A 27,033-nucleotide genomic window follows, 5' to 3' on the forward strand; every position below is an offset into this window, starting at 1 on the left:
GTGTGTGTGTGTATTGAGTATGTCTGTGTTTGTTTACCAGGGTCTCCAAACCAGCCACGTCTGCTTTATTCTCCATTATCCTTTGTGCTTATGAAGCTTTAAACAGACCAAACTGGCAGATCCTGTTTTCAGACGTTTTTTTTAACGTGACAAACTGGTGGTCATTTGCTCCTATTTACAGCTGTTCATTCATAGCACATTCATTATGGATATTGGCCTTTTAAGTAGAATTTTACCCATTGTGCTAGTCCAATAATGATGTCAGGAGTCATGCACGCCAACATTGTTCAGCGGTAATCCATAATAATTGTTCATGATATTAAAAATTCTGATGTATTAATATTAATACAGTTTTCTTATTCAGACTGCTTGTGACTGCAACAATGAGCCTGGTGCTGAGGATTCGGCATGCCTAGTGAATACAATGACCCCTTTCTTCTTATGCACAAGGAATATTTAAATTGCATGCACATAAGCTAAATATGTAACATTACTGACCTTAGGCTATTTATGTATGCTGCCCCATGTTTGGTCTCGTCCACAACACTGACATAGCCACTGTGGAATGTGCCTAATGAGGTGTCTAAAAATGGAACAATAACCATTATTTGAATCAGGCCAACAAATACTAGGAAATGTTTCAATGTGTGTTCACTGGATATGGAGGAGTAATGGGAGAGTGACTTTTATGCTTCATCGTGTTTATTGAAACCAGCAAATCCTGAGTCTAAGGAGTCTAGAAGCAAGCCATACAGAGAGTGGTAGGATTCAGGCCCATGTCAAAACAGGGCTGCTGTGCATGAAGTGAACAGGAAGGGGAGTTGGCTATTGGGATTGGTTCCACAAAAATGGTACAGGCAGATAGTTTACACGTTTATCTTCTCTGCAGAGAGACACAGAGAAACGCACCTCCGCTAATGCACTCCTCTCCACTCCAGACTTCCACTGGCAATGCAAGACGCGCAGAAACACAGACAGACATCACGGACCGAACAGACCGCCAAACTCCACATTTAAGTGCACTGGTTGCCTCTGTCTCTCCTGCTACGAGCCCTCATCAGTTTAAAGGATTTTTGCAGTAGGATTAGAAATACTCTGGTAAAAAAGGAAAAAAAAAAACAAGAAACCAGAAAACAGGCAATATTTCGTCTCATTTCCTGTTAATAATAATAATAATAATAATAATAATAAAAAAAAATGAAAAGCCACAAGGTGGTACTGCATCCAGCTTCTCCTTTTTCATTGGTCCAACAAAACAAGAGAAAAGGGAACGGCTTCCTGGTGATTACTTCTGTGAAAAGAGTCTGCCCCAAACACTAGTTAAAAGCTAGCAGCAGGGTCGATGTGTTGTTGATCAATGATCACGGTCACTAGCCCAGGAAAAATACTACTGTAGTCCTCGATTCCAGCCGTTTAAAAATGCATTCCCTGCTTTGAAAGTTGCTTGCAGCTACTGTGTTGGATTATTCCCAAGCTATACTCCAGCTCAGTGAAAGATCACACACCCTCATAAATTACTGCAGTTTTTTCTTCTCTTTCTTTCTTTCTTTCTTTCTTTTCTTTAAAAGGAGACAGTCCACAGTCCCACCATTTCTTTACTCCAACCTCAGGTCTTCTCTGACCTCTTTACATCTTCTGGTCTCTGTGTTGCCATGACGGCGATGGAGCGCCGGTGCAGCGCGGCTACGGAGGCCTGGGCGGCGGCAGCGGTGGTCATGTGGTAGGAGTTGTCAGTGTCCTGCGAGTCCTCGCTGTTCTGCGATTTGGTGCTGTCGTGCGCGTCGGGCCGCTGGCGTGAGGCACGCATCTGCTCCTCCTTCAGCTCCAGGTAGGAGCGCGAGAACGTGTGGAAGATGGACGTCACCGGGAAGGCCATGAGCAGGATGCCGCTCAGGATGCTGGACAGTGCCACCACCTGGCCGGGGATGGAGCGCGGCACCATGTCGCCGTAGCCCACCGTGGTCATGGAGATGACGGCCCACCAGTAGCTGCCCGGGATGCTGGTGAACTCCTGCTTGGCGCCCATCTCGCTCTCCGCGAGGAAGACTAGCGGCGAGAAGAGCGCCATGGCAACGCAGAGGAAGAGCAGCAGCAGGCCGAACTCGCGCGTGCACCGCCGCACCGTCAGCCCCAGCGTCTGCAGCCCAAGCGAGTGGCGCGCCAGCCGCATCACGTAGAAGATGCGCAGCGCCCGCAGCACGCGCAGCACCAGGCCCACCTTCTCCAGGTAGTTGTTGCCCGAGCCGGCGGGCCGCTCGCCGTTCTCGCCCTCGGGCGACAGCGCGTCCACGATGAGCGTGATGTAGTAGGGCAGGATGGCCACCACGTCGATGACGTTGAGCGGCGTGCGCAGGAAGTCGCACTTGCTCTGCGTCTGGATGAAGCGCAGCAGGAACTCCAGCGAGAACCAGCCCACGCACACCGTCTCCAGCACGAAGATGTTAAAGCAGCGCTGCGAACACTCGCCCTGAGGGGACGAGAGAGAGAGAAAGACAAAAAAAAAGGAGGGAGAGAGAGAGAAAAAAAAAAGAGAGATCAATGGAGAGATAAAAAACAAAGGGATGCAGGCACAGAAAAAGAAAGAGAGAGGCAGAGACAGATACATAGACAGACAGAGTAGGAGAGAAGAGAGGCCGAAGGAAGAGAAAGAACGAGGGAAGATACATGATAAAAGAGTGGAACATCATAGTGAGACAGTGAGCCGAGAGATGAGAGAACTCCCTCATGGTAAATCTCTGGAACAGCAGTAACAGACATGATAGCTGTGGAATATTTACACATCACACACACAGTCCCTTAGTCCATGCAGGCATTTCAACCCTCTATTTCCACTTGTTAATGGGGGCTTAGCATGTGCTGGTGCTTTATTTTGCTCTGCTAAAACTAAACTCTGTGGACCTATTCATTTAACGGATTAGATGGTCTACAAAAAAGAAGCAGCATTCAGAAGTGAAATTATCATAGGCCCTCCTTTTACTGCAGTGAAACTTAATGAAGATGTTTGAACAGCGTCGCATGAGAAGTTCCCAGATTCATTAATTTCCACAAAGGGCTAGACCAAAGGAAACGATCAGATACTGCTTTCGGTCTCCACTGAAGAGCCTTGCTAATGAGCTGCAGCTAGAGGAACACATTTATTTTCCGAAAAAAATCAATGGGGAACACGGAAACGACTCCTAATGTATAATTTCAGTCATTAACGTTCACCGCACCCATTTACTGAGTTGCATACTCTCTGAAAATGGACGCCATCAATATTTGATATGTGTGATGCTTGCAGGACTTTATTTTATTGTTCCTGGAGGTCTCCAGGGGAAGACCGCTGGGTTGGTGATGTAACCATGGTGATGTGTCCAGTGTCAAGCTGTCGGAACTTGAGTCCACTTAGGCCTAAAAAGGGTGCAGCAGGAAGTTTGATTTGGGAGGGAAAGCAAACACAGTAAACCACTGACCTCTGAATCCAATTCACTCCAAGAAAGAAGGAGCGGTGCAGTGGGAGCCATGAGCCTCTGATCTGGGATCTGAGTGTGTGAACCACAAAAAGTCGCTCTTTCTAGCCCAGCAAACGAAACCTATGGGAGTTAGGATTGGTGTGTGTGATGATGTGGGCACTAGATGATGCACAGTTGGCAGCTGCATCTTAGATTCTACACATCATGTCTTTGCCCTACAATTGTAGCACACAGTATTTACAAACAGCAAGGGACTTGATTTACTCCTTTTACTGTGTGTGTGTGTGTGTGCGTGCGTGCGTGCGTGCGTGCGTGCGTGCGTGCCTGTGTGAGATATGCATGAACATCTTTTATGGACGGCCATTAGCTCCATCCTACAAAATGTCACTGTGTTGCTCTCTTTTGACAGGAGGCTGACAATTCAATTCCTTCTCTCTTTCTCTCTCTGTCTACCTCTCTCTCCCTCTCTCTTTTTTTCTCCTTTCTCTCTCTCCCCCCCCCCCCCCTCTCTCATGTTTATCTTTCCCTGACTCTGCGTGTAAAAACACTGCGCATCAAATAAAAAATAAAAAATAAAAAAACCACGCAATTATCCGTCCTGCTGCGCCGGACACCTCCGACCCTCCTCCTCTCCCCAACACAAGGCGGCGGCGGCGGCGGCGGCGTTCGGAGCGAGTAGCAGCAGACTGAAACGAGAGACCTTTGATCTCGGAGCTCTGCTTGAGTGGGCGTGATCCACAAACGGATCAGCTCACCACCACCAACCCTGCTGAGCTAGCTTTTTCTATGCGCACAGACAGAGAGAGAGAGAGAGAGAGAGAGAGAGAGAGAGAGAGAGAGAGAGAGAGAGAGAGAGAGAGAGAGAGAGACACACACAAAGGGAGATAAAGGGAGAAGGAAAACATACAGGGAGAGATGGAGAGGGGGAAAGGGAACGAGGGAGAGAGGCTCAGGGTATTACTACTTATTCATTTTATTCCACTTATTTACCCAGACTAGCCTAACTGACTGCATTGTGTTTTCCTCTCTCTCTCTCTCTCTCTGTGTATGTGTGTGTGTGTGTGTAAGTGGAGCGAGAGACATATTTTAACACTGTATCCACATGCATTGTGCAGAAAATCAGACAGGACTGATTTTCAATGAGTGAGCCAGAGGCAAATTCCATGTGTCCTGTTGTTATTCTATTAACATAATATATCCACTGATTACTATTTACTCGGCTTGATTTTGTAACATTTTTGTTGTGATGTTTGAAGGGATGATTGACAGCACTGTGCAGTGCATGAGCCACTGTAGAATCGGCGATGCTGGAATGATAAATATCTGGGCTTCATGCTTGCCCTAACATTGTTTTAATTACTGTCAGCTAACAGATGAGGAGAAGAGGAACAACAAAGTGGTCTTCAGACTGTCATGGATTATTCTGGAATCCGACATCCGTATAATTAAATCACTGAACCATTCATTTGACATTATCCTAACTAACCAATAAAAACACCAAACATAAATAAATAATAGTCTTAAATAAATAAATTCCAAAGTCAATAAAAGTGCTAAGCCCCAAGCTATTGTTTCAGGAAGGAGAAGCACCGTGCATAAATCTTGTGGGATATTTGAGATGCCACTTCTTTTACAGATGTAGTAGCACTGATGCTTGCTTTGTGGCATGCTAGATCTGTAGACAGGAAATGTCAGGTGAAAATGTTTACTGACTCCTGATTTGACAGAGAATAACAGCCTTATCCAATGTCCCTATAACTTTTTAATAATTAATAATCTGTAATAAGTGGATTGGCTAACTATGCCTGTACCATCATACTGAATAGACCGGAATGGAACCTGCATTACGATATGTTCTCAAATAGTACAGTGAGCTCAGTTATCCCAGAGAGAACATTTCAAGCAATGGATTGTAATGACTAAGATTGTCTTTTTGAGAAAGAGATAAAGATACAGGCATTGTCTCTGCCTCCCAGGTGCAACATCCCACCACTCCATCTGAGGTTTTATTCCACCCTCTGGCTCCCAGACCCACTTAGGCTATTTTGGAGGTCTATGGACGGGATGGATCCATTTCAACCAAACATGTGGGAGATTGAACCTCTTTTTCACACACATCCTAAATCTGTTCAAGCCCTGAAAAGTCTGATCCTTTCTGCTCCGTTACCCTCGTCTATTTTGTTGTGCAACTGAGATTAGTCCGATCTTTCCCTTCAAAAAACGACTGACAGTTTAAACCTCTCACTGAACCCAACGGACCGAACATGGACTAACCAAAGAGACTGGGATTGCACAGAGGGGAGGCCGTTTGGGTTTGTTTTGTTTTGTTCCTTTCACTTGGCCGCTGCTCAGGTGAGTCTGTCTTGTCTTCTCGTCTCACGGCTCCGCAGGAGCGATGACGGCTATCGATTCCTCTCCCCCCGCCGACAATCCGCACCTCCGTTGCGGTCTGGGTCCAAACTCTTTTGCTCTGAGGAGGAGGAGGCGTGGAGAAATCGATGCCACTTGTTAGACGCCCTTATTAGCGGCCTGTCCGTCACCTCCTGGGCTGCCAGGCCTACAGTAGTAGTCATTCTGCAGGGCCCATTCACCGTGTGAGGCAGAGCGGTGCACGAGGGAAATAGACTTTTGAAATGCCGGCGGGGGTGCTGTTAGCATACGCACTTAGCGTTGTCAATGCTCGCTCTCCATTGTCCTCACCGCACGCCACTGTGACACCAAAGAGCCAGAAATTATATTTCACAGCATGGCAGTAAACAAGGCCCTGGAAAAATGGCGATCTGTAAATATGTTTGAGGGATATTCACTGAGGACAATAAATGTGTTGGTATGTCTGTGTGTATGTGTGTTTCCGTCTGCTTGCACAAGACCTGAGTTTTCATCTCTACACCCCCTCTGCAAGGTTGGGTGAACTAGATAAAAAGAGAAACCAGTTCTCTCTTTTCCTCTCTCTCTCCGTCTGTACACACTTATTTTCTTCTGTGTGTTTTATCCATATGCATCGGATCCATACCTTTTTCTTCTCCCCATTTTCTCTCAGCAGCTTTGACTTTGTAATCACACACACACACACACACACACACACACACACACACACGCTCAAGGACAAGAGCTTGTCAACCTTTTCAGTTTTTTCTTCGATGTGCTGTGTCACTGTCAACCGTCAATACATAAATGTGTGTATGTATGTAGGCAGGAGATGTGTAATGTGCAGTGAACTAATAAACGTTGTTCCCAGCAGGACCAATTCAGCAAATGTACATTTCTAATCACCTGTTCTATGCCCAGAAAGTATTTCCCCATACAAATGTGAGTGTGTGTGTGTACAGGAACAGCTAACAATCCCTCAGTTCTAGTGTGGCTGGCTGCTGCCTTGATATGGCAGGGAGAGAACCTGAGCCTTTGCGATCACTTCACTTCACCTTCCCGACATCGAAACTAGGAGGGATGAATCAAGAAGAGTCAGAGAGGCTGAGTCAGAGAAATACAGTAAGTGCTACAGAAAACCACAGACACGGCTTACAGCATGAATTGTAGGTTTTGCTGCTCGTGAATAGCAGGTTTTGTATGACCAGAATGACAATCCACTTCTTACAAAAGCTTGTTTCAAAGCACTACAGAATAATACGGCGTGTCAGAGACAGCTGCCTGTGATTTGATTACGATGAGGCTGAGGATCTGGAGTAACATAATTACGTTAATCATGTTCATCAGTGCTTTGGGTCTCATTCACCCCAACAGGTACCTCATGGACTGCTGTACAAAATACACACTGTCAGAAACAGCAATACAGTATAAGGACCTAAGATTTATGAGGACAACATGCATTTAACTCTAAACACTAACAGGGCTCCCAACCAAAAACAATGGCATCTTCTCACTCTATCACTACTCTTTCCCCTCAAACCTCTTTGTTTTCTTTCCATTTCTTTCTCTTCTTACTTGCGACAGAGTTTGTCATAGGCCTACATCTCCACTGTGTCCCACCTGTGTAGCCTGAAAGTTCCTCAACCTCATATATTTCATGAGCGGTTGAGGCATATCTCATATTTTTTAAAAGAGACAGAGCTCATACATTTCGAGACATTTATAGAGAAAGGAGACGCCGTTCTGAAACCTGAAATGCTAAAAATTGCATAAAGAGGAGAGCTGATTAATGTGCTCAATCGCCAGGGAGGCCTGTGGTGAGGGTGAGGAAGCACAAAGGACCAGGAAGAGAAGGTGAACCAGTCTGTAAATCCAAAACTGTGTTAAAAATGGCTTCAGTTCACTCCCGTGATCTAATATATGCCCAAAAGACAGACAGGTAGGTCTCATCTAAAGCAGTTACTCAGAATGTCACCCTCCGAACACCGCCAGCCTGCATTCGGTAGCCTACTCTAGCTTTGTCATTTTTTTTTACTTTTTTACACCACATCGAACGTGATGAAGACGCAGGTGTGTTCTGGGCAAAACTGAAGCCTCGTTCATGAGATGGGGGGGGGGGGGGGGGGGTCACAAGGGTCGCGGTGGTTATTACTCTGCCTGCCCCTCTCATTTAAATCACAACGCCAGTGTGGTTGACCACATTTGGCCAAACACACAAAATCAGCCTGACCCACTCATGCGAAAAATGAACTAGTTGAGAACCGGCAAATTTACAATAGCAGCGAAGGCTATTCAGTGTCAGAGTCAGACTGATGTGGAGGCTTTATTCATGAGTCAGAGAAAGCAAGCTTAGTCCACTCTTTTCAGAAATGGTACTTTAATACCACCAGGCAAAGATTTAAGGGTAGCAATCACTGTTCAAATAGCTTCGACTGAATGGAGGCGTTCTTAGCTTCCCACAAAAGGAAAATATACCACGACACCATCACACCATCTCTTCTGAATGTACTTATAATGGATGTCAGACCAGTTAATTGCTGCATTTCACTCTTGGGTCAGTATTGCATTTCAAATGTCCGGTCAGTTAATTATCTAAAAAAAACCTCTATATGCAGCGAAGACATACTTTCAGCAGCAACTTAGTAGGCTGAAGCTTTCAGCGACTGGGTACTACAGCACATACTACATCCTCACATGCACTGCACTGCAAAATGAATTGCACATACAGAGTCCAACCCAATCTAACCAGTCATTTATCCAGTCATTTATCTAGGCCTGGCTCCACGTCAATGCTCAGAACAGTCTTCACAGGGAACATAGCCAATGCAGCTAGCCATCCAGTTAAAGCTCACAATCATCTACCGTGGATGTAGTGTATCACTTCTCCATTGCATCCATTTTCAAAGTTAATCAAGAGGACACTGTAACAGACAAACACAGTGTATGGTGGCTTCAAATCCTTAAAGTATTACAGTCAATGAACACACCAAAACCACCTGAAATCACTTCCAGGTTACCATAATGTGTCTATTCAGCATTTTCCCATGCGGTTATTAACAACTAGATATAACGCTCTCTTCCCCTCCTGTAATTCTTTGCAAACATCAAATCTCCCTCTCCCTTTCAGGCTACACAGGTGGGACACGGTGGAGATGTAGGCCTATGACAAACATTGTTTTTGGTTGCTGGAAGTAAGAAATGCAGTGAAATTATGTCTGGTGTCTATTTGTGCATTTATGGGGGGGGGGGTAAAAAGTGCAGTAGAAGAGGGGTTTAGTAGATTAAGTGGCAAAGGCTGCATAAGAAAGTGTAATGATGCCAGCTAGCTTAGCTGTGCTTGTGGAACGTTGGTAAACCTCACTCCCCAACGCCTCGAGTGCTGCTGGCATGCGAGCCAGTAGCCTGGGCTATTGGCTCAATTGTTAGCGCGCTCGCCTCCCGATCCAAGGTGCTGCTGTTCGCGGGTCCGAGCGTGTGCAGGGCTGAATCGCGCAGGTTCAACACAACGCAGGTTACATCATGCTGCCAATTACCTTAATTAGTTGTGATATGTTCCTCCTTGTGCTTTTTTAGCGTTAGGCTACACCACTCTTCCAGCCTTTTGTTTTGTTGCCCCCATCCCAACTTTTTCTAAACGTGTTGCCGGCATACACTCAAAATGAGCAAAATGAACACAGCATCCCAACATTTTTGGAAATAGGATTGTATTCATTGGGAGTCAAATTACCCCACTTTACTGTCCAACTACACCACCTCCTGCTGGGGGGGCAGGGGGAATCCTTTAGGAATCTCTAGCTCAGGGATTCCCAAACTGTGGTATGAGCTTCATAGGGGGGTACCCAAGATGAAAAGGGCAATGTTATTGATGAATTTTTTTTTTTTAAATCTTAAGCGTGTCAGGGCCGGTGAGGCCAGGTAAGGGACTGTGGAACCAAAAGCAGACTCAGAAGCTGATTAAAGGTTAATTAGGTTTTAAAGGGACACCAGGCAACGTTTTCGTGTTAATTAATCATCTTCGTAAGTCGGTATATGGTTAAATGACTCATTACGGGGCGAATGAAGGCTCTTGCCCGCCCCTACTGCCTGTAGGAAGAATATCCCACTTGCAAGTTCGGTGTATCCTACTCGCCGACCAAAGCAGGATCAGTTTACAGCACAGAGCCAGGCTAACGAAACGCTAGAGATTGTTGGAAACGTGTGTATAATGGCAGAGCCGGCGAAGAAGCAGCGAAAACCCTTGACGGAAGACGCAAAAAAAAGGAAAAGAGCTTCAGACCGAGCGAGGGGGAGTTTCGTAGAGAAAAAGCATCAGGCTTGCCTGGTGTCCCTTTAATGTTGAGGAACACAAAAATAGGCAGCCAGGCAAAACCACTTGGTAGGCAGAGTCAACTTAGTAGGCAAAAAAAGCACAGGCAGCAGTACAGGCAGGGCTCAAGCAGATCTCCAGAGTGGCAAAAAAACAGGCAGAGTTCGGTACACAGGTAGGCTGCAGGCAGTTAAGCAAAGGGGCTAGGCAAGACACACGTGTCAGAACAGGCAGAGGTCGGTAACAAAGAGCAAGCAAAGTCCAAGCAAAGGTTTCCAAAAAGGTTCAGGCAAAATCACAAAGTCCAAAAACAATCCTTGGTCAAAAAACAGTAAATCCAGCAAGAACATGAGACAACGCAAGAATCCACACTGAAAGACGTGACGATCTGGCAAAGAGTGTTCCACATGGCATGGCTTAAAAGCCATGGCTGACGAGGAGAGTGGCAGCAGGTGTAGCAGAGCAAACACAGGTGATTGGACACCTTCCTTGTCAGTCAACCAAAAGCCAAGGCAGAAGGAAAACCCAGACCGGAGCAGCAAAGGCATCTCAAGTCACAGGCTAGGAAATGAGGCTTCTGGACCGGGTTGTGACAAAGCGTATGTTCTCTTTGTTTCATAATGTGGTTCTCCACCCTGTTTCTTTAGTGTGAGAGCTCATAGACCAGTTGCACATTTTGATTTTGTTATTTGTTATTATGTTGTGCGGCTAATTAGCCTACAGTAAACATGCTGGAATGCGTCAGTAGAATGTGTTACGTTTTTATGTGTCGGATGGTGGGGGTACGCGAGGCTGTATGGCCAACACCCCTGAATCAAACTAGCAGTCACTGAAAATTTAATATAATCCTGCAATAGCAAGACATTTATGTCCAATCGCCGTCACTTTAAATTAAAGTACCGCATAATGCTATCCCAAGTCCAATGACTCTCTGCCCTACTCCTGTAACTCTTTGCAAACATCTGTCACAAAGTGTTACATGTTCTCCCCTTGGTTATTCAATGAGAGTTAAACAATGCTATACAGCAACGTCTGAACTACTTGAAGCGTTTAAACATCTGTGTGTGTCATATGTGTGTGTGAGAGTGTGTGTGCATGTGTGTCCATGTGTGTGCATGTACATGTGTGTGTATGTGTGCGACTCTACAAATGTATGTGCACTGCTTCACTAAGACAAGTCTGCAGCAACAGAAACAGTGACAGCCACCTTGAGACCAGCATACCACAAAAAATTGCGTCATCTTTGGTGCAATGGTTGTAAAGTTGAACTGATTTCTGAGCCGGCGCTTGCGGCAGTCATAATAATCTTCTCCAGATCTGAATAATAAAGAGGATTATTGATTGTAGGTTATTAGTTAAATTAGATTGCACTTCCCTATTTTTGTGATTTACATAAATATCATCCCACATTTTATCAGCAGTTAATTCCAGGTAGACTCAAAGATTTCACAGAGCTAATTTTAAATACCTTGCTGAAAGCGTAAAGATCAGTGAAACTCCCACTGCTTCGCCTCCCACCTCTGGCCTCCAGGCCTCTCTCCGACATCTCCCAGCACGCACGCACGCACGCACGAACACACACACACACACAGACGCACCTTCATCACCCAGAGCCTGTGAGCTGTGCTTCCTCAGAGGGCCTGTCTCTCTGGGCTGCAGGTTAATTGGAGATGAATGGCTCCAGCCCTGGAGAGCAGCACCTTCCCCTTCCCTTCCCTCGGCTGCACTCCAAAAAGCCTGACACTTTGAAGTTCAGGTGCTTCCTCCACACCCCCTTCCCCACCACCACCACCACCACCTCCACCACCACCACCTCCACCCATCCTCTCTCTCCCTACACCCTTCTACTCCTCCCGGCTCTAAGCAGCTCTTTGACTGTTAGATTTGCTGCCAGCCCCTTCTCTTGGCTCTCTCCAGGAGCTAACATGGGGAGACAGGAGTAAGGGGAGAGGAGTCAGAGCATAAGGCAAAGGCCTGTGGTCCGGTTTGGACATACACTGCCCCTCTACAGTCATAAATGTCAACAAGACTGTTTGCAACATGTCAGACATGCTGACCGTTAAGAGAGGTTACTTAGTTTATGGACATTTCTTGGACATTTAGTAGCAATGTGGACAATACTTTTGGTAGTTTAGCATATCATTTCTTTTATTGTGAATAAAATGTGTGGTAGCCTTAGAAAGCTATGTCCCACAGCGTTATTGAGCTCATTTGTTAATTCAGTCATTCTTTGGGTAATGGCTGTGAAAATGTTTAAAGTATTGCTGTGAAACACAAACGCACCACAAATCAGTGTTTGGCGCAGTAAGATTTATGGATTGTTGGACTTGGCCCCCTACAGCTGTTGGAACAGTGTGCTTTTGAAATAATTGGTTTCTGAAGTTATACGCAGGAGCTGTACAGCCTTGTTTTAAAATACTTTTTTCCACATTCATGCATTCATTTTTTATGAGTTGCATATTTAACACTTTCGAAACGACAGAGTTCTTGGCATGGGCTAAGAGAGAAGAGACAAAAACAGAGAAGCAAGCAGAAAGCAACATATTGTAAACTGAGCTGATATGCAGAAGTGTGTGTCTGTGTGTGTGTGTGTGTGTGTGTGTGTGTGTGTGTGTGTGTGTGTGTGTGTGTGTGTTTGTGTGTGTGTGTGTGTGTGTGTACTGAGCAACTGTGTTTTAGTATTCATAGACTTGGCTAAGGGCTGTCCCTTGGCTGAGGATGTCACTCCTGTCTAGAACTCAGACCAGCTGCAAAGAGAATCCCTCAGTCACTTTATCACACACACACACACACACACACACACACACACACACACACACACACACACACACACACAGTGAATCAAATACACAAGTGCATACACATAGAAACACAGGGAATATTAGATGAGAATATTTTGCCAAAGTGGATGCAGTTCACACTCTGCCACGCTCAGACACCAACCTCATCAACATGCATAGATACAGCATATGGTACATACAGTATCATAACTCCTATTCAGAATATAACACACACACACACACACACACACACACACACACACACACACACTTCATTTGCTGGTTGCAGATATGCAGGAAGTTTTCAGTTTTCGCCGGTTCACTTCAACCACAGTAATGGTGAATATCTCAGCGATGCTAATCTGTGTACCTGTGAATGGAACTGAGGCTGTTCACCTGCCCAGCACTGCACCCCAGGGAAGAGCACGCCGCCCGACTGCAGATGCCTGTGGCTGTCCCTGCACACTCCACTGTCACCACTCAAGCCTGCTTTTGTTCTACTCTTTGTTTTTTTTTTGATAACCACTATCATCACCACCAAAGATCCTCTAGAACAGTTTGACAGAGCGGTTGATGAACCGTCTCTGCCACCACTTATATTTTTGTATAAGTATATATATTCGTTTGATCCTGTGAGGGAAATTTGGTCTCTGCATTTATCCCAATGCGTGAATTAGTGAAACACACTCAGCACACAGTGAACATACAGTGAGGTGAAGCACACACTAATCCCAGCGCAGCGAGCTGCCTGCAACAACAGCGGCGCTCGGGGAGCAGTGAGGGGTTAAGTGCCTTGCTCAAGGGCACTTCAGCCATGCCTAACTGGTCGGGGATTCGAACCGGCAGCCCTCCGGTTACAAGTCCGAAGTGCTAACCAGTAGGCCACGGCTGCCCTCAATAAATAATTAAAAAATATTGCATTGTTCTCAGTAGCTTTCCCATCATTCCCCCAATTGTTCCGCTGGACTCTCTCATTCACTGGTGCACAGGGATGCATATTCAATCTGAACACCACTAGTATGTAAATAACATTTATTCACCATGTGTGTGAATCAAAGTCATCTGATCATTCACTATGTCCCTCGTCTACTGATTTATTCATTTGCTTTTTTTATCTCCTCTGCGTCAGACATTGACATCCCCATTAATTCACTTTGTTAGTCGAGTATTCACTTGATCTCTCTCCCCCATCTGCTCACCGGACCTCCATCCCTCCCTCCCTTCCTCCGTTTCTCTCTCTCTCCTTCTCTCTCTCTCTCTCTCTCTCTCTCTCTCGTTCACTCACCCGCTCCTCCTCGGCCCTCATGTCCGGCATGGTGCTGACGCAGAGAGTCACGGCGGTGATGGCCACGAACACCACTGACAGGCACGCAAAGATCTTCCCCGGCAGCCCCGAGTGCGGGTTCTCCACCATGTCCCTCAGCTTGCGCATGCAGCAGGCCATGCGCGTCTCCTCCAGCGCCGCCGACCCGCTCCCACCTCCTGCACCTCCCCTGCTGCTCCCGCTGCCGCCGCCTCCTCCTCCTCCTCCTCCTCCTCCCCCGCTGCCCGGGTGCCCCTCCTCGTCGCAGGACTGCGGGGAGGCGAGCTCGGCCTCCTCCTCGTCGCGGCACAGCTGCTCGCGGTGCTCCTCCTGGCGGAGGCGCAACTTGCGCAGGCAGCACCACTCCAGGCTCTGCTCCTCCACGCCCCAGTAGAGCAGCTCCTCCTGGAAGGAGAGCGCGCACATCTCGCGCAGGAGGCGCAGCTTGCCCGCCGCCAGGAACGTCACGATGGAGCGGAAGGCGGCGGGGCTGCGGTCGAAGAAGAACTCGTTGCGGCTCACGTCGTAGTCGTCGCAGACGTCCAGGAGCTCCTCGGCGTTGCTGCAGCCACGCAGCTTGCACAGGCGGGTCAACGGGAACTCGTCCAGCGTTGACCACGGGATGCGGTAGCGGATGCCGCCCACGTTGATGATGGCCGGGGTGTCGTCGGTGGTGGCTGGTGGAGTGACGGCGGCGCTGGGGGCCAGGCTATCGACCCGGGGGGGCAGTGAGGACTCGTGGTCAAGCCGGAGCAACTGGACGCGCTTGTAGAAGATGCCCTTCCTGGCGGTGACCTCCTGGGGGTTCTCCACGGGGTTGAAGTGGAAGGTGGTGAACTGGCGCTCAGAGCTGCCAGCCAGGAGGGCCACTTCCTGGTACATCTCCGCAGCTTGGCTGGGCCGGGCGGGGGGGTTAGGGTCCCCGCCCTGTGAGGGTCAAAGGTCAGGGGGAATGAGGACAGCTAGGTCACCCTTCCAGAAGCAGAGATATTCCCTAGGAGAGAGGAGGAAGAGGAAGAGCAAAGGAAAACATTCATGTTAAATTCAAAGCAACCAAAAAAATAAATAAATGAATAAATCAAAAATAGATTCTAAATTTAAAGCAAGCAAAAAAATAAATAAATGAATAAATCAAAAATAGATTCTAAATTTAAAGCAAGCAAAAAAATTAAAGCAACAGCAAAGCACTTTTCCTATGTCGCACACACACTATTTGTTTATCCAGTACCGGCTTTGCAAATAACGATGTCCACAGACAAAGTAGAATATGTTGCATGAAAGTATGGTGTATTGCGACATCAGAAGCAAGTCAAATTTGTAGTTTCTCATTCCATCGAACTACAGATCCGCTACCCGACCTGCCAAACTTGCATTGTGCGGTTATAGCCGATAGAGGGTCGCGAAGTGAATGCAGAAATGCGATTCACCCAAGTTGATGAACCACTGAACCAATTTTGGAAACATTATTTTAAGGTACAAAAAACTCTTTGGTGTTGCTTTAATAAATGAATACACCAAACATAGATAACTAAAACCAAACCAATGATGAAGTAACCCTTAAACATCGGAAGATTGGAAGAGCAGACAATTTCCTGCTGAATATGGTATATTATGAACCCAAAGCATTACAACATTTCTCATGTTCATCTGAAGAATTACTAAAGAGCTGAATATGAACGTTAAATTTATTCAGAGAAAATTAATCAAAATCACATCACAGAGACACAGTGGGTGTTGTTACTGCTGAGCAATGATCTCACCTCTTTCTGAGCCAACAGTGTATGTCAGAGCTAACAGTGTATGTCAGAGCTTGTGACGACATTATGATGTTTGCTACATCTGTGCATGCATAAATCAAACATGAGAAGTGCTGATACCTAAAGACCAAGGCCCACATTTTAATTTTTAATGACCCGTGTCAAAATAAGTTGTCAAGGATCTTGAAGATGTCAAACTATATTGGCAGCATGCATCTCAAAGCACAGAAAACTTCCACAGAAAAATTCACTGCCTAATCCGCAATAGAGGGAGAAAGAAAATTAAGTTTCTTTCCTGAATACACCACTGCATATCTAAATGAGACACTTTGCTTTAAAACAATTGCTTCATACGGCCCACTGATCCAAAATAAAGACAGAGTAGTTTAAGTGGTGAACACAGTAGAAGCTCATTTGTAGGAGGATCATGGGGTGAAGAAACTGCACCCTGGGGGGGGGGCAGAGGATAGAGGATGCTCATCACTCAGTGGCCACTGGACTCAATTTGGGCAAACAAATATGGCAGCCAAGCCACTGAATGATCCAGGGGCCTATTGCACAAAAGCAGAATTAAGACATCCGGGATAAGTTACTGAGCTGCGCTCAATGAATCCAAAACAAGAGCGTACAGGCTTAATTGGTTGCACAACGAGCAAGCCAGGATGAGCAGACACGGCTTCATCAAGCCAGGTGAAACCTATCCTGGATAAGTGTGCGCTCACAGCTCCCTCAAATAGACCCCGCCACCGATCACAGATTCACTGATTCACCATGGCAACTAGAGCGGCTTCATTGCTTCTTCTACAGTGTGAAGTAGGTAGCGATAGTCTTTTCACAACAGCAACAAACAGCAACACCTCTGTTTAGGAGAATATTGCAACTAGTTCCGCGACCACCACGCGCGAAATGGTTAGGCACTCCCGTGATGTCACATTGTCACACATGGTCGGGTTGCGAGTATGTAAAAGTTAATTAATGATCACAAACATTTACATAATGACAGTGGGTCTAGTTATATGTGATGACAATGAGTAGTGGGCAGTGAAATAACTATTAGTTTCCGTTTGTGGTGACTGCTGACTGAGATAAGGGATGAGATTAAATCCTGGAGCTTAGCCTGGTCTGGAGCAGGCTAGCTCCACTGAATAAATCGCCATGGTAACTTATACCATAACATATCCTGCTGCCCCCTATCCCGCTTTTGTGCAACTGGATCACGGATAAATTGAGCCAGGATAACCAAGATATTCTGGCTTAATCCCTTATCCTAGTTTTGTGCAATAGGCCCCAGGGTTCTTTGAAGCTCATCAGCTTGTGCCTTGGAGTGGAAACACTTAAGGAACACTGCACATTTTTATGACCCTTTCTAAAAGTCATGCTTCGCTGTTTTCTTGCTGTTTTCTTGACTACAATATATTAACTTCCAGGTTTGCAAGGAGGCAGCACAAGTCAATATCCCCTATCCCAAGTTAAATTCAGTTTTAGGGTTTTAGTCTTTAGCATATTGTTGATTATATCTTGGTTTACTGCCAACCCACAGAACAGTGGGTTAAAATGCAGGCATGAAACAGACAGTAACTTGTCAGACATGAATTCAGATCAACAGCGAATACCTAGTGTCCTCAATATCACTTCAATGCTGCCGGTGGAGTCTGCATCAGCACCAGCTGGGTGACTTGGAGGATGGTGGATCCTCCAGCTCAAAGACCTGAGGTTAAAAAACCTGAAATACCAGATGATTTCAGGAACATCACTGACGAGGAGTCCAGAGACATCAGTGGCTGTATGTATACAACTATAAGCCCGAGGTTTAGTCCCATGCAAGACTAATTCACTCAGATAAATTTAAATACAGGTCGGTGCCTTATGGTAAACTCAAACAGTTAATTTCTAGAAAGCCCCATTTTTCAGAGAGTGAGACTGAAGTCTAGTCTCGGCACTACAGTCACATCTGGAGCGATTTTAAAAATACATGCCAGTGCACATTGTGAACTGGAATCAAAAGACATTCAAAAATGATCTGAAATACCACGATCTGGCTTTCCCTGCCCATAAATGATTCATTTACAGCACTATTGAGATCACACAGCAAACTCAATGAGCTTGTATGAAGGCTACAGAGATGGGTCTCTGTGGAACAAAGAGTACCCTCCATCACCGAAGAACCTTCCTGACTTTTGCTCATGAGGGAGACATTGTGATGATGGGACCTAACAAACAGCTATGTGATGTGGGGAAAAGGGATACGAATCAGATGCAGACTTATTTATGCTGATGCTGATGAAAAGATGAAATCATATGATGTAATCAGTCCCAAGGGATCAATTTGAACATTGCAAATGCATTTTAAAGTAAGCTAAATGTCTATTTAGGCATGTCATTAAAAGTCTGAGAGAATATTGATGACTTTACAGTGTTTAATTTTTGGTCTGTCCTTGTCCGACATGTCAGTCCAACCTTTTTCTCTTTCATAAAATATTGATTGATAGTGTTTCCGAATCCATTATGGGGAAGCAACTGGTGAGAAGCTTGCGCTAACAGTCATCATCAGAAGTTAGAGAGCCGGCCGGCGGTAGAGCCAAAAAGCCAGCGCTAATGGCAACAGATGACAGAGCAACAGGAATGAGAGCCAAGACCTCGCATGTGGGAACATCATTTTGCCTTGAGTGCAATTTACTGCTGGGACACAGCAGCCAGAGAGAGAGAGAGAGAGATCAGACAGTCAAACAAATTATACATGTTCCATTTGATGTACTGGCTACTGCAGAGGAGATGGAGTTAATTATTCTTTGTCTCCAAGACCTTAAGGCCTTTTTTGAAATTAGACCCGAACCTTGCTTTGGGTTGACTGATTAGTATAGTTTGATTTTACTCTTTCAGCTGAGCTGGATAATATAGTAGAGATATTTGTCCATTCTCTTTCTGTTTTGGTTTCAGAATTGCATCATTATCTGTGCATAAATAGAGACTTGCACAATCACTCGTTTGGGTTATTATATTAACCGGTATGAAAATATGAGTTTAATATATGTTTACAGCCGAACACAACTCATTATATATGCAGGAAATATTGTAATTGTTTAATTTTTGCTGTGGCCGAAAGGAGTAAATCCACCCAAATCATGTTCTCACCAACTGATTACTTGCTAATATTTACAGTGGTTATAATCACAGCGCTGCTCTCTGCTTTTGTTGGTTTTTAACAAGTTGACATTAGAAACAGGTTTCACCACACAAGCACTTACAGTAAGCTCAAATATGTGGAAAGTAAGAACATCCAGACTTTACCTTAGGTTTCTACATAAGAGTGACATGACACTATCATAACCATTAACCCTAACTTGTCATGACAAAAACCGAATGACACTTGACAGAAGCGAGTGACAGAAGCGTTATGTCATAAACATCTATGACTTCATAATGTTTATGACACGTTCATGACAGTGTCATGTCACTCTTATGTAGGTACCTTCAAGTAAAGTGTAACTGAACATCCTCCTCTTACACATACTGTATGACTAAGTGAGTCCATGAAGGAAAAACAACTTTTAGCTTAAGCTGACGTCTAGTTTAACTGAAATCTACAAACAGGTTATTTTTTAAAAACCACCTGCACGACCCCACACTATCTAACCTGACACCAAGCATCAGGATCACAGCAAGGGAACAGCAAAACAGAGACTAGAGTATCAGCCAGTGAGCTGTGAGGTCTGTCTTGCTTCCTGACTGTCTCGAGGATCCTACCCAAGTCCATGGGGCTCAAAGCCTCATCTTATCACAGCCTCTGAGACACACAGCTTATCCGACTAAGCTTTTCACCCGAGGGACACAAAATTGAGACCGATCACTGCTTAAAAAGGCACTAAGAGATCCCCTAGGACTATCAGTAGCTGCAATCGGCCCCTTGATATGAAGTACTAGCTAACGGTTTTTGAAGACTGTTCTTTTCTGAGGCAGTAATGTACAATGTATGTTCTTCAAACACAATGGGTGGGGTAGCTATAGTAATGAATGCTAAGATCCTCCAAAGAACAGCATGGATAATGAGAGGCTTTGGAATGGCAGAAATGAGATCAGAATGACGCTGATGCTGCACAATGCTGTTCCACAGGGACATGTGCCACACACACACACCCACACACACACACACACACTCTCTCTCTCTCTCTCTCTGCCGTCCATCCGTTGTGCTACAACAGCATGTGCAGTTTTGCAATGACAGAGCTGCGAGATCAATGCATCATGTGACATGGATCTTTATCTCAGCCTGCTCGTCAGATATCTCTGAACTGTAGTCCTGTTCAAATGCAGGCAGAAAAGGCTTGATATGACAGTATGGTAATATCCAAGACTCAACCAATCTACTGTATTTCCCTTTAAAGCTTCCAAAGTGTTTATTATAAAAGCTAACTGGAAACCAGCTGGCTCAATCCTGCACCTCCACCTGCAGTAGAACCCCATTCAGGTGAATTATGTGGTTGTATTGAGTATGTGATGGTTACAGAACAAAAGCACATGTGAAAGACCCCACAATGTACACATCTACCTAGGAATGACATTGATTAATGGCAGCAATTGGTCTCTGACTCCAATGTTAATACAATGATGATGAGAGACAGATGTTATGTTGCAAAGAGTAAACAGTTACTCTGTAAATACTTGTATAGGCGATGCAGAAAGATACATATGACAATGTAAACTAAACAGAACGTTGTCCTGAACTGGCTGAAAGAAAAGCCTATTCGAGATTATTGAAACAGCATAAGAAAGCAACCTCATAAAAGATCATGGCAGTTTTTAAAAACCCCATAGGGCTATTAGGCTTTTATACGGCTTAAAGAGGAAGTTTACAAGCATTACTAACTAACCATGTCAAAGATGCCCAACAGAACTACCGTGTAAGTCATTCAATTTGGCTGGATTTTACTCAAGGTTCAGAAGGTTCTAAGCATTTTATGCATCACAGCCTCTTAATGGAATTCCACTCTCAGATTTGCATTGTGACCTCCTTTTAAAAATAACAACTTTAAATCACTCTTCAAAACTTTTACACTTCCAAGTGCCGAGGCAATTTAACAAACTTTAATTCCTGAATTAATGCTCTGATTATGATGGAGGGGTCTACAGGTAATGAAACCGGAAGGCAGCCTAGCGAAAGTGAATGGAGGCTCACGTCTGCTTAAATTGGCTTCCTCCAGACTCGCTCTTTTCCAGGCATAATCATCAACTATTAGGCATGTCGTTCAGAAAGAAATTACCTCAACTAACCACAGGAGTCATAAACACCAGAGCCTACCAGAGCCTGTGCTAGAAAAAGACACATGCTGGAGTTTGGGAAGGTGCGCTCAATTCCCTTCTCTGTCAGATCCAAACCTCCTTTTATTAAGGGACTAATGTGAGGCCACTAACACAGCTGCTGAGACTTCTCAGGAGCACCTGAACACCAAGTACCCAAAAGTGTTGAGTTCTTGGATGCAGCAGGGTGAATCCCCAGGATGAAGACTGGGCACTCCTGACATACAGTAAAATACCATCTGTTACAAACTTCATATGCACAGAAGTTTGTTATAATGAAACCAGACGGCTGTGTCACCACCATTTCCCCCACAATTATTGCTGAATCATGATCGTCTCATTCATTCACGAGAGTCTCTGCATTCATTAGAGTCTGGAAACATGCGGTACAATCAGATTTGATTAAGATTAGGGCTGTGTCATCAATCCGAATGACATGAAAAGTGACTGCTCGTCGTAGAGTGAGTCAGGACAGAGAAATGTAAATTAACTTACTGAACTAAACAGAGACCAGTCTGACCGTCCTTCCCCCTGGAAGGCCTAAAGGCATCCTGCTCAGTCTTCCATTACTCTGTCACCACTGGTACCACAGGTCTCCTCTGACTCCCTGACAGCAGCTGCTGTTTATTGTTTTCGGTGGATATCGAAGGATGACCCTTTCCTTGCTCTCATCACCACTACTCCCTACAGCTCACTGGCAGTAGGTGCCATGCCAGACAATAATCCCAGCAATTTGGGATTAATAACGGGAAAGATGCTAGAAAATAACAATGATTATAAAGATGATAGCAATTCCACACAATAGTGTTTTGACTACATCAGAAAACAAAGCTGGTTAGTGGACACTACAAACAGTTCACTGGGGGGTCAGGGATGTTTTGAGCCAGGCTGAGAACTGCACTAGACAAACAGCAATGGGCACTGTGAAGATGGATGGAAATGAGATTATCTCCGGAGCATCATGTTGGAATAAAAACAAGGCGACATCTGTGGCCACCTTGGCTATGATGTGTCCACCAAACAGTTTCAGTGACCTTTCTGTGTGTCTGTGATGGCAGACGTCTAATGACTTAAGTGATGCTGTGGTGACTCAGCAGATTGACTTTTCATGACACGGTGGGAAGATGTGCTTTGCTGCTGACACATCAGAGCCTTGTTTTGACATTTTGGTGTTTTGAAAACTGCTTTATCAAACCCTGTGCAACTTGTGTACGGCTGCTGTGCAAATGTTTCTGGTCGATTTTCTCTAGCAAACTAATTGCAGATTAATTAACTAAATAATTTCTCCTGTAAAATCATTCAGCAATCAGAATAGTGCTGAATGTGCTCAGTGCGTTTATTTCTTGAGATCATAACTAGAATATTGTATGCATGGGGATTGTCAAGGGATAACTAAGCAGAGTTCCGTGTTTATGAATTAAATGTTTCCAGGGTGCAGTGCGTTCAGAACTGTGTGATTGAAAAGGTGTTATGTTTACAAATATGACCATGTGTTCCTAAGAGTCAGCTGTGGCGATTACGAGCATGCTGTATTGAGGACTATAATTTCCTTTGTTGTAAACCTGATGTATGGGTATGTGTTACCCTTTACCCCCCTGTTCTACCCATGACAGTCTATCAGGAAGTGCCAGTGTGTGTATTGGATGCTTGTGCACGTTAAGAAACTGCAAACCAAGTCTGAGACATACTCGAGTCTGTGTTCTTCATAAACACTAAGATACTAAGTTGGTTGGGGAGGACCCCGAAGAGAAAGCTCTCTCTCTCTCTCTCTCTCTCTCTCTCTAACTTGCATTTCAGAAATAACTCATGCATAAAAAGCTGAAGGTAATAAATGGAAAAAGGATCAAGTGAATAAAGGATTTTAAAATTTGACTTAATGGTTCAACATGCAAAAGGACTGGACCTCAGTCAAGACTATACAAACAGCATAATTAAAATTCAGGCATGGTAGACAGGTAGGCTACATCAGGTTGAAGGCCTAAACGTGGGTAAGCTGTAATTTTGTTAACATGGACACACTGACACAAGGGGTCACAAGAGCAATAATCTGGCAAACATAATCAAAGACATATGCTGCAATTCTTCCACAAATGATTGACTAGACACTGCAATGGCTCATGTGGGATGCTCTTGTAGCTAATTTCCCAGGGCACAGATGGTTTTCTCTCTGGCCAGACTACAAATAGCCTCCACACATGTACTGTGTATTGGCTACTGCTGAAGACCGCCCTTAGGGGTTACACTCCAAGGTGTTGCTTCAACTCTGAGGTGGTCTGGATTTTTCTCTCTGAGTGCAATGCTCAATATTTTGTGTGCACAATTTACCACCAGGCAAAGTCTATTTACTAGCACGTTTGCATTGCATTGCATTTCTAACTTGAGGAAAAATAGACCATGCATTTAGCATCACAATCTCCTCATCGCACTTGAAATAACCAACAGTCAACCAGTTTAAAGATATACCGTTGATATACCGTTCATGGGACCTTCTCTGTTTTGAACCAGAACCGTAATGCATAACCATCCCCCAATACATCTGCATTTTTTCGAGGACCATGTCTGAAGTTAGTAGCCTACATAAAGCAGGTCGTGTGGAAAGACATAAGACACAATATGTTATTTGCGCGAAGCAATCTATTGTAGAACTGTGAACATTTTTCATCTTTCTTGGTCGACTACATCTGTCTGCGCAACATGCCTCTGATCAAAATGTTGAACTTCGGAAAACACAGAAATTAGCTCTAGATAATAAACTACTATTACTAATGGGAAATGTTAGTCTGATTTTATTTTGCCGTTATAATGTGCACAATATAGGCTAGTAGCTTATGATGAAAGAAAAGACTAAAGTAGAGTAAATGTGCTTGCCTTGCAAAAAGGTTGCTGAACTATACAAATAAACGCTAAACCCATTCTTATTTCATGTTACAGTAGCCTACGGTGTTGGTCTTGATAAAATATAGCCTACATATATTATGAATAACACAAGAACGCAGCAGTGATGGTCTTTCATTTAAATTTGTAAAGAGGCTCACACAAACGAAAAATTATGTTATTCTCAAACTTAAGGTGAATATTCATATCTGCAACTCACCCGCTGTGTCTGGCGTAAACCCATTGAGAAGAAACTTCTTTGCATGTCGGGGCTCAACATGCAAAAAATGAAAAAGATAACTGAGGCGACTCCATCGATCCTACATATCGTTCACGAATCCTCATCACCCCAATCAGGTAAGCACAGCCGATCTTTTACTCCGCAGGTTTCTTCCATCCAGACGCAGAGAGAGGCGAAGGAGGGAGAGCAAGTTTCACGCCTTCCTCAAGTTACGATTTTTGACCACAGTCGTCGTAAGCTGGCTGGCAAACGTTTAAAATGAGGAAATAGGCTACATAAAATCAGCATAACATCCCACCAGAAAAGAGTGATAGAAACAGGCGGAATTCGCTCAGCTCTTACAGTTGGCTGGAAGAAGGGTGTAGTGGTTTCGTCCCTCACATCCTCCACATCGGAGCCGCACGCACCAGTTTCACCTCGTTTGTCAGTTTGCGCAAATTGATTGGACTAGTTGGGCCAGTTTGGTGAAGAAGAGGTTGCGTGCTGTCTGACAAAACGTTCAAGAACAGGGCTTACAGAGAAAAAGAGCTTATCTAAAACCTGCCACACGTTTTGAATGTTTTAAGCATTCATATTTGTGTTACATTTTGTCAATTTTCTAACCTAAATTTTGGATCTCGTATCGAAAGCTAGATTTAGATATTAAAATGAAATGAAAATTAAAATAAGATGACCTAAAATATTGATTTATAATAAAACTCCCTAAAACTTAAATGGAACCTGGTAAGGCCAAATATTTCACAACTGACGGTTGGCCACTGGCCAGTAGACTATAGTGTATTTCTTTATTTTCGCTCACTGACACACACCGATGCTCACAGAATGCTGAAGTTAGTGTGTAGCCTATGCCTTATCTCCAGAAATATCAACCTCAGCGCATTGTCTGACCAAAATCATTGCATCAAAAAGCCTCAAGTCACAGTCTGACACTTACCCCCTTGCATCATTCGACCACCGCTCTTCCTCCCGCTGGAGGGAGCCTAGACCTTTTTTAGCGGTCATATCAAATACTCAACAAAGAAGTGGAGCTCGAGGTGAGAGATGGAGCAGCAATTCAGCTGCATCCCGATCTCCGTCTGTGATTGGAATCAGATAAGCAGCAAATGAGCAGCTATGAAAATCTCAGGCTTTCCAGGACGAGACACAACTGATTTGTTGGGCGAGAATTCTATATATTTGATGTCACTAGCCCGAGTCTGCTATATCAGTTTTGCCGTTTACTTAAAGGATAGGCCTACAACTGTCCTACATCTGTAGGGCTTTAGTTATCTATCAGGGCACATTTTTTTTTACTGAAGTCAGTGTTTCCATTAGATTCCATTCCACCAAGTTTTGGCTTAAAATAATAATAATTAAAAAAAAAAAAAACACCAAATAAGCTACTGTAGACCTAGGAGGAAATATTATAAAGGTGGCAGCTGTTACCCCTCCGATAAACAAAATGGAAAGTATACACGACAAAAAAAGTATGGTAAGATTACCGTTATTTGTGGCTGTGGAATAAAATTGTGTTGAAGCTCATAACAGTTAACACAGTGGGATTACATTTTCATATCACATACTGTCATAAAGGGGATCTTTGACCTTGTTTATAATTGAGATGAGGGAGATTGCCTGAATCCATTCTCTAGACGGAGGATATTTGTAATTTAAAATATCTGCATTGGAGTTTTTAAGACGAAGAACAGCAAAATGGCAACAGACACAAAACTAAACATTAGCTTACATCCTTAAGTGATGCATGTGGTCTGAGATCTTCCTGGGCACACCATGAGATCATGTAAAGGTATCTTTGTTGTCATTGTATAAAACAACAAGACAGCGAAGCATCTCCCTTGAACTACATGGCGTGGCATGAACCACATGGGGTGGCATGAATCATATGGGATTGCGTAAAATATGTAAGATTAATATAAATTAGTACAATTTAAAGATTGGACAGCAAAGGAAAAAATACATGGTATGTGGATATAATGAGATGAAGACAACTTACATTCACATGTAATATGAGACTGTTCTGGACGCACCATGAGATATAGACATCGGAGAGGTTCCTCTGTCCAGCAGACTGCCTGGTGTGGTCCAGGGCAGGAGGTCCTGGGCAGGCTATTGATAAAGTCATTTATAGCACACTAGAGAGAGGAGATGCAATTAATCAGGCCAAGCAGACGCAATCTTTAGGGAAGGAGCACTCATATTGATGCGCCTGTGTCTGTGTGACAAACAGCGCTGGCCATATGAATGAGGAGCTACTGGGAGCTATTTGTCTTGAGCTCTGCATGTGTGATGAGTGTCACAGACCTGCAGAGAGATACAGTCAGACGTAGATGTAGCTGCATGTAGCTACAGGGAAAGGTGTGTACGTATGTGTATATGGGAAAGCTGTGTGTGTGTGTGTGTGTGTGTGCGTGCGTGCGTGCGTGCGTGCGTGCGCGTGTGTGTGAGTGTGTGTGTCTATGTTTTTTCCCCTTTTTCAGTGAGTGAGGTAGGCTGGGACACGCTGTGTACCACATGCCAACGACAACAATTACACAGCAGAACACAAGGCATGGTGCGTGAAATTCAGTCACATTTTCACACTCACACACACACATATTTTATGCTTTCAAAATACACACACACACAGAGAGAGAGAGAGAGAGAGCAAGAGAGAGAGAG

The 27,033-nt window shown here is 44.5% G+C and overlaps 1 protein-coding gene across 1 annotated transcript; it reads right to left on the minus strand.

Moving 5' to 3' along the window:
• Positions 1–710: 710 nt before the first annotated feature.
• Positions 711–24,796, minus strand: kcng2 (potassium voltage-gated channel, subfamily G, member 2). The gene is made up of 4 exons (XM_042076384.1): positions 24,355–24,796; positions 14,454–15,202; positions 14,191–14,420; positions 711–2,467 (listed from the first exon to the last, which is right to left on the minus strand). The coding sequence occupies exons 2-4, from the start codon at positions 15,088–15,090 to the stop codon at positions 1,607–1,609; spliced, it is 1,728 nt and encodes a 575-aa protein (XP_041932318.1). The 5' UTR covers positions 15,091–15,202; positions 24,355–24,796; the 3' UTR covers positions 711–1,606.
• Between the last annotated feature and the right edge of the window lie 2,237 nt (positions 24,797–27,033).

This window comes from Alosa sapidissima, chromosome 21 (genome assembly GCF_018492685.1).
Source record: "Alosa sapidissima isolate fAloSap1 chromosome 21, fAloSap1.pri, whole genome shotgun sequence".
NCBI lineage: Eukaryota > Metazoa > Chordata > Actinopteri > Clupeiformes > Clupeidae > Alosa > Alosa sapidissima.

Bases quoted from the DNA above. Each gene is read 5' to 3' on its own strand.
- kcng2 (XM_042076384.1), bottom strand. From the start codon at position 15,090: ATGTACCAGGAAGTGGCCCTCCTGGCTGGCAGCTCTGAGCGCCAGTTC. The intron at 14,421-14,453 runs GCAGCGGGGGAG...GAGGAGGAGGAG, and splicing joins CGACGAGGAGGGGCACCCGG to GCGGCGGCAGCGGGAGCAGC. The intron at 2,468-14,190 runs GTGAGTGAACGA...TCGTCCCCTCAG, and splicing joins TGAGGGCCGAGGAGGAGCGG to GGCGAGTGTTCGCAGCGCTG.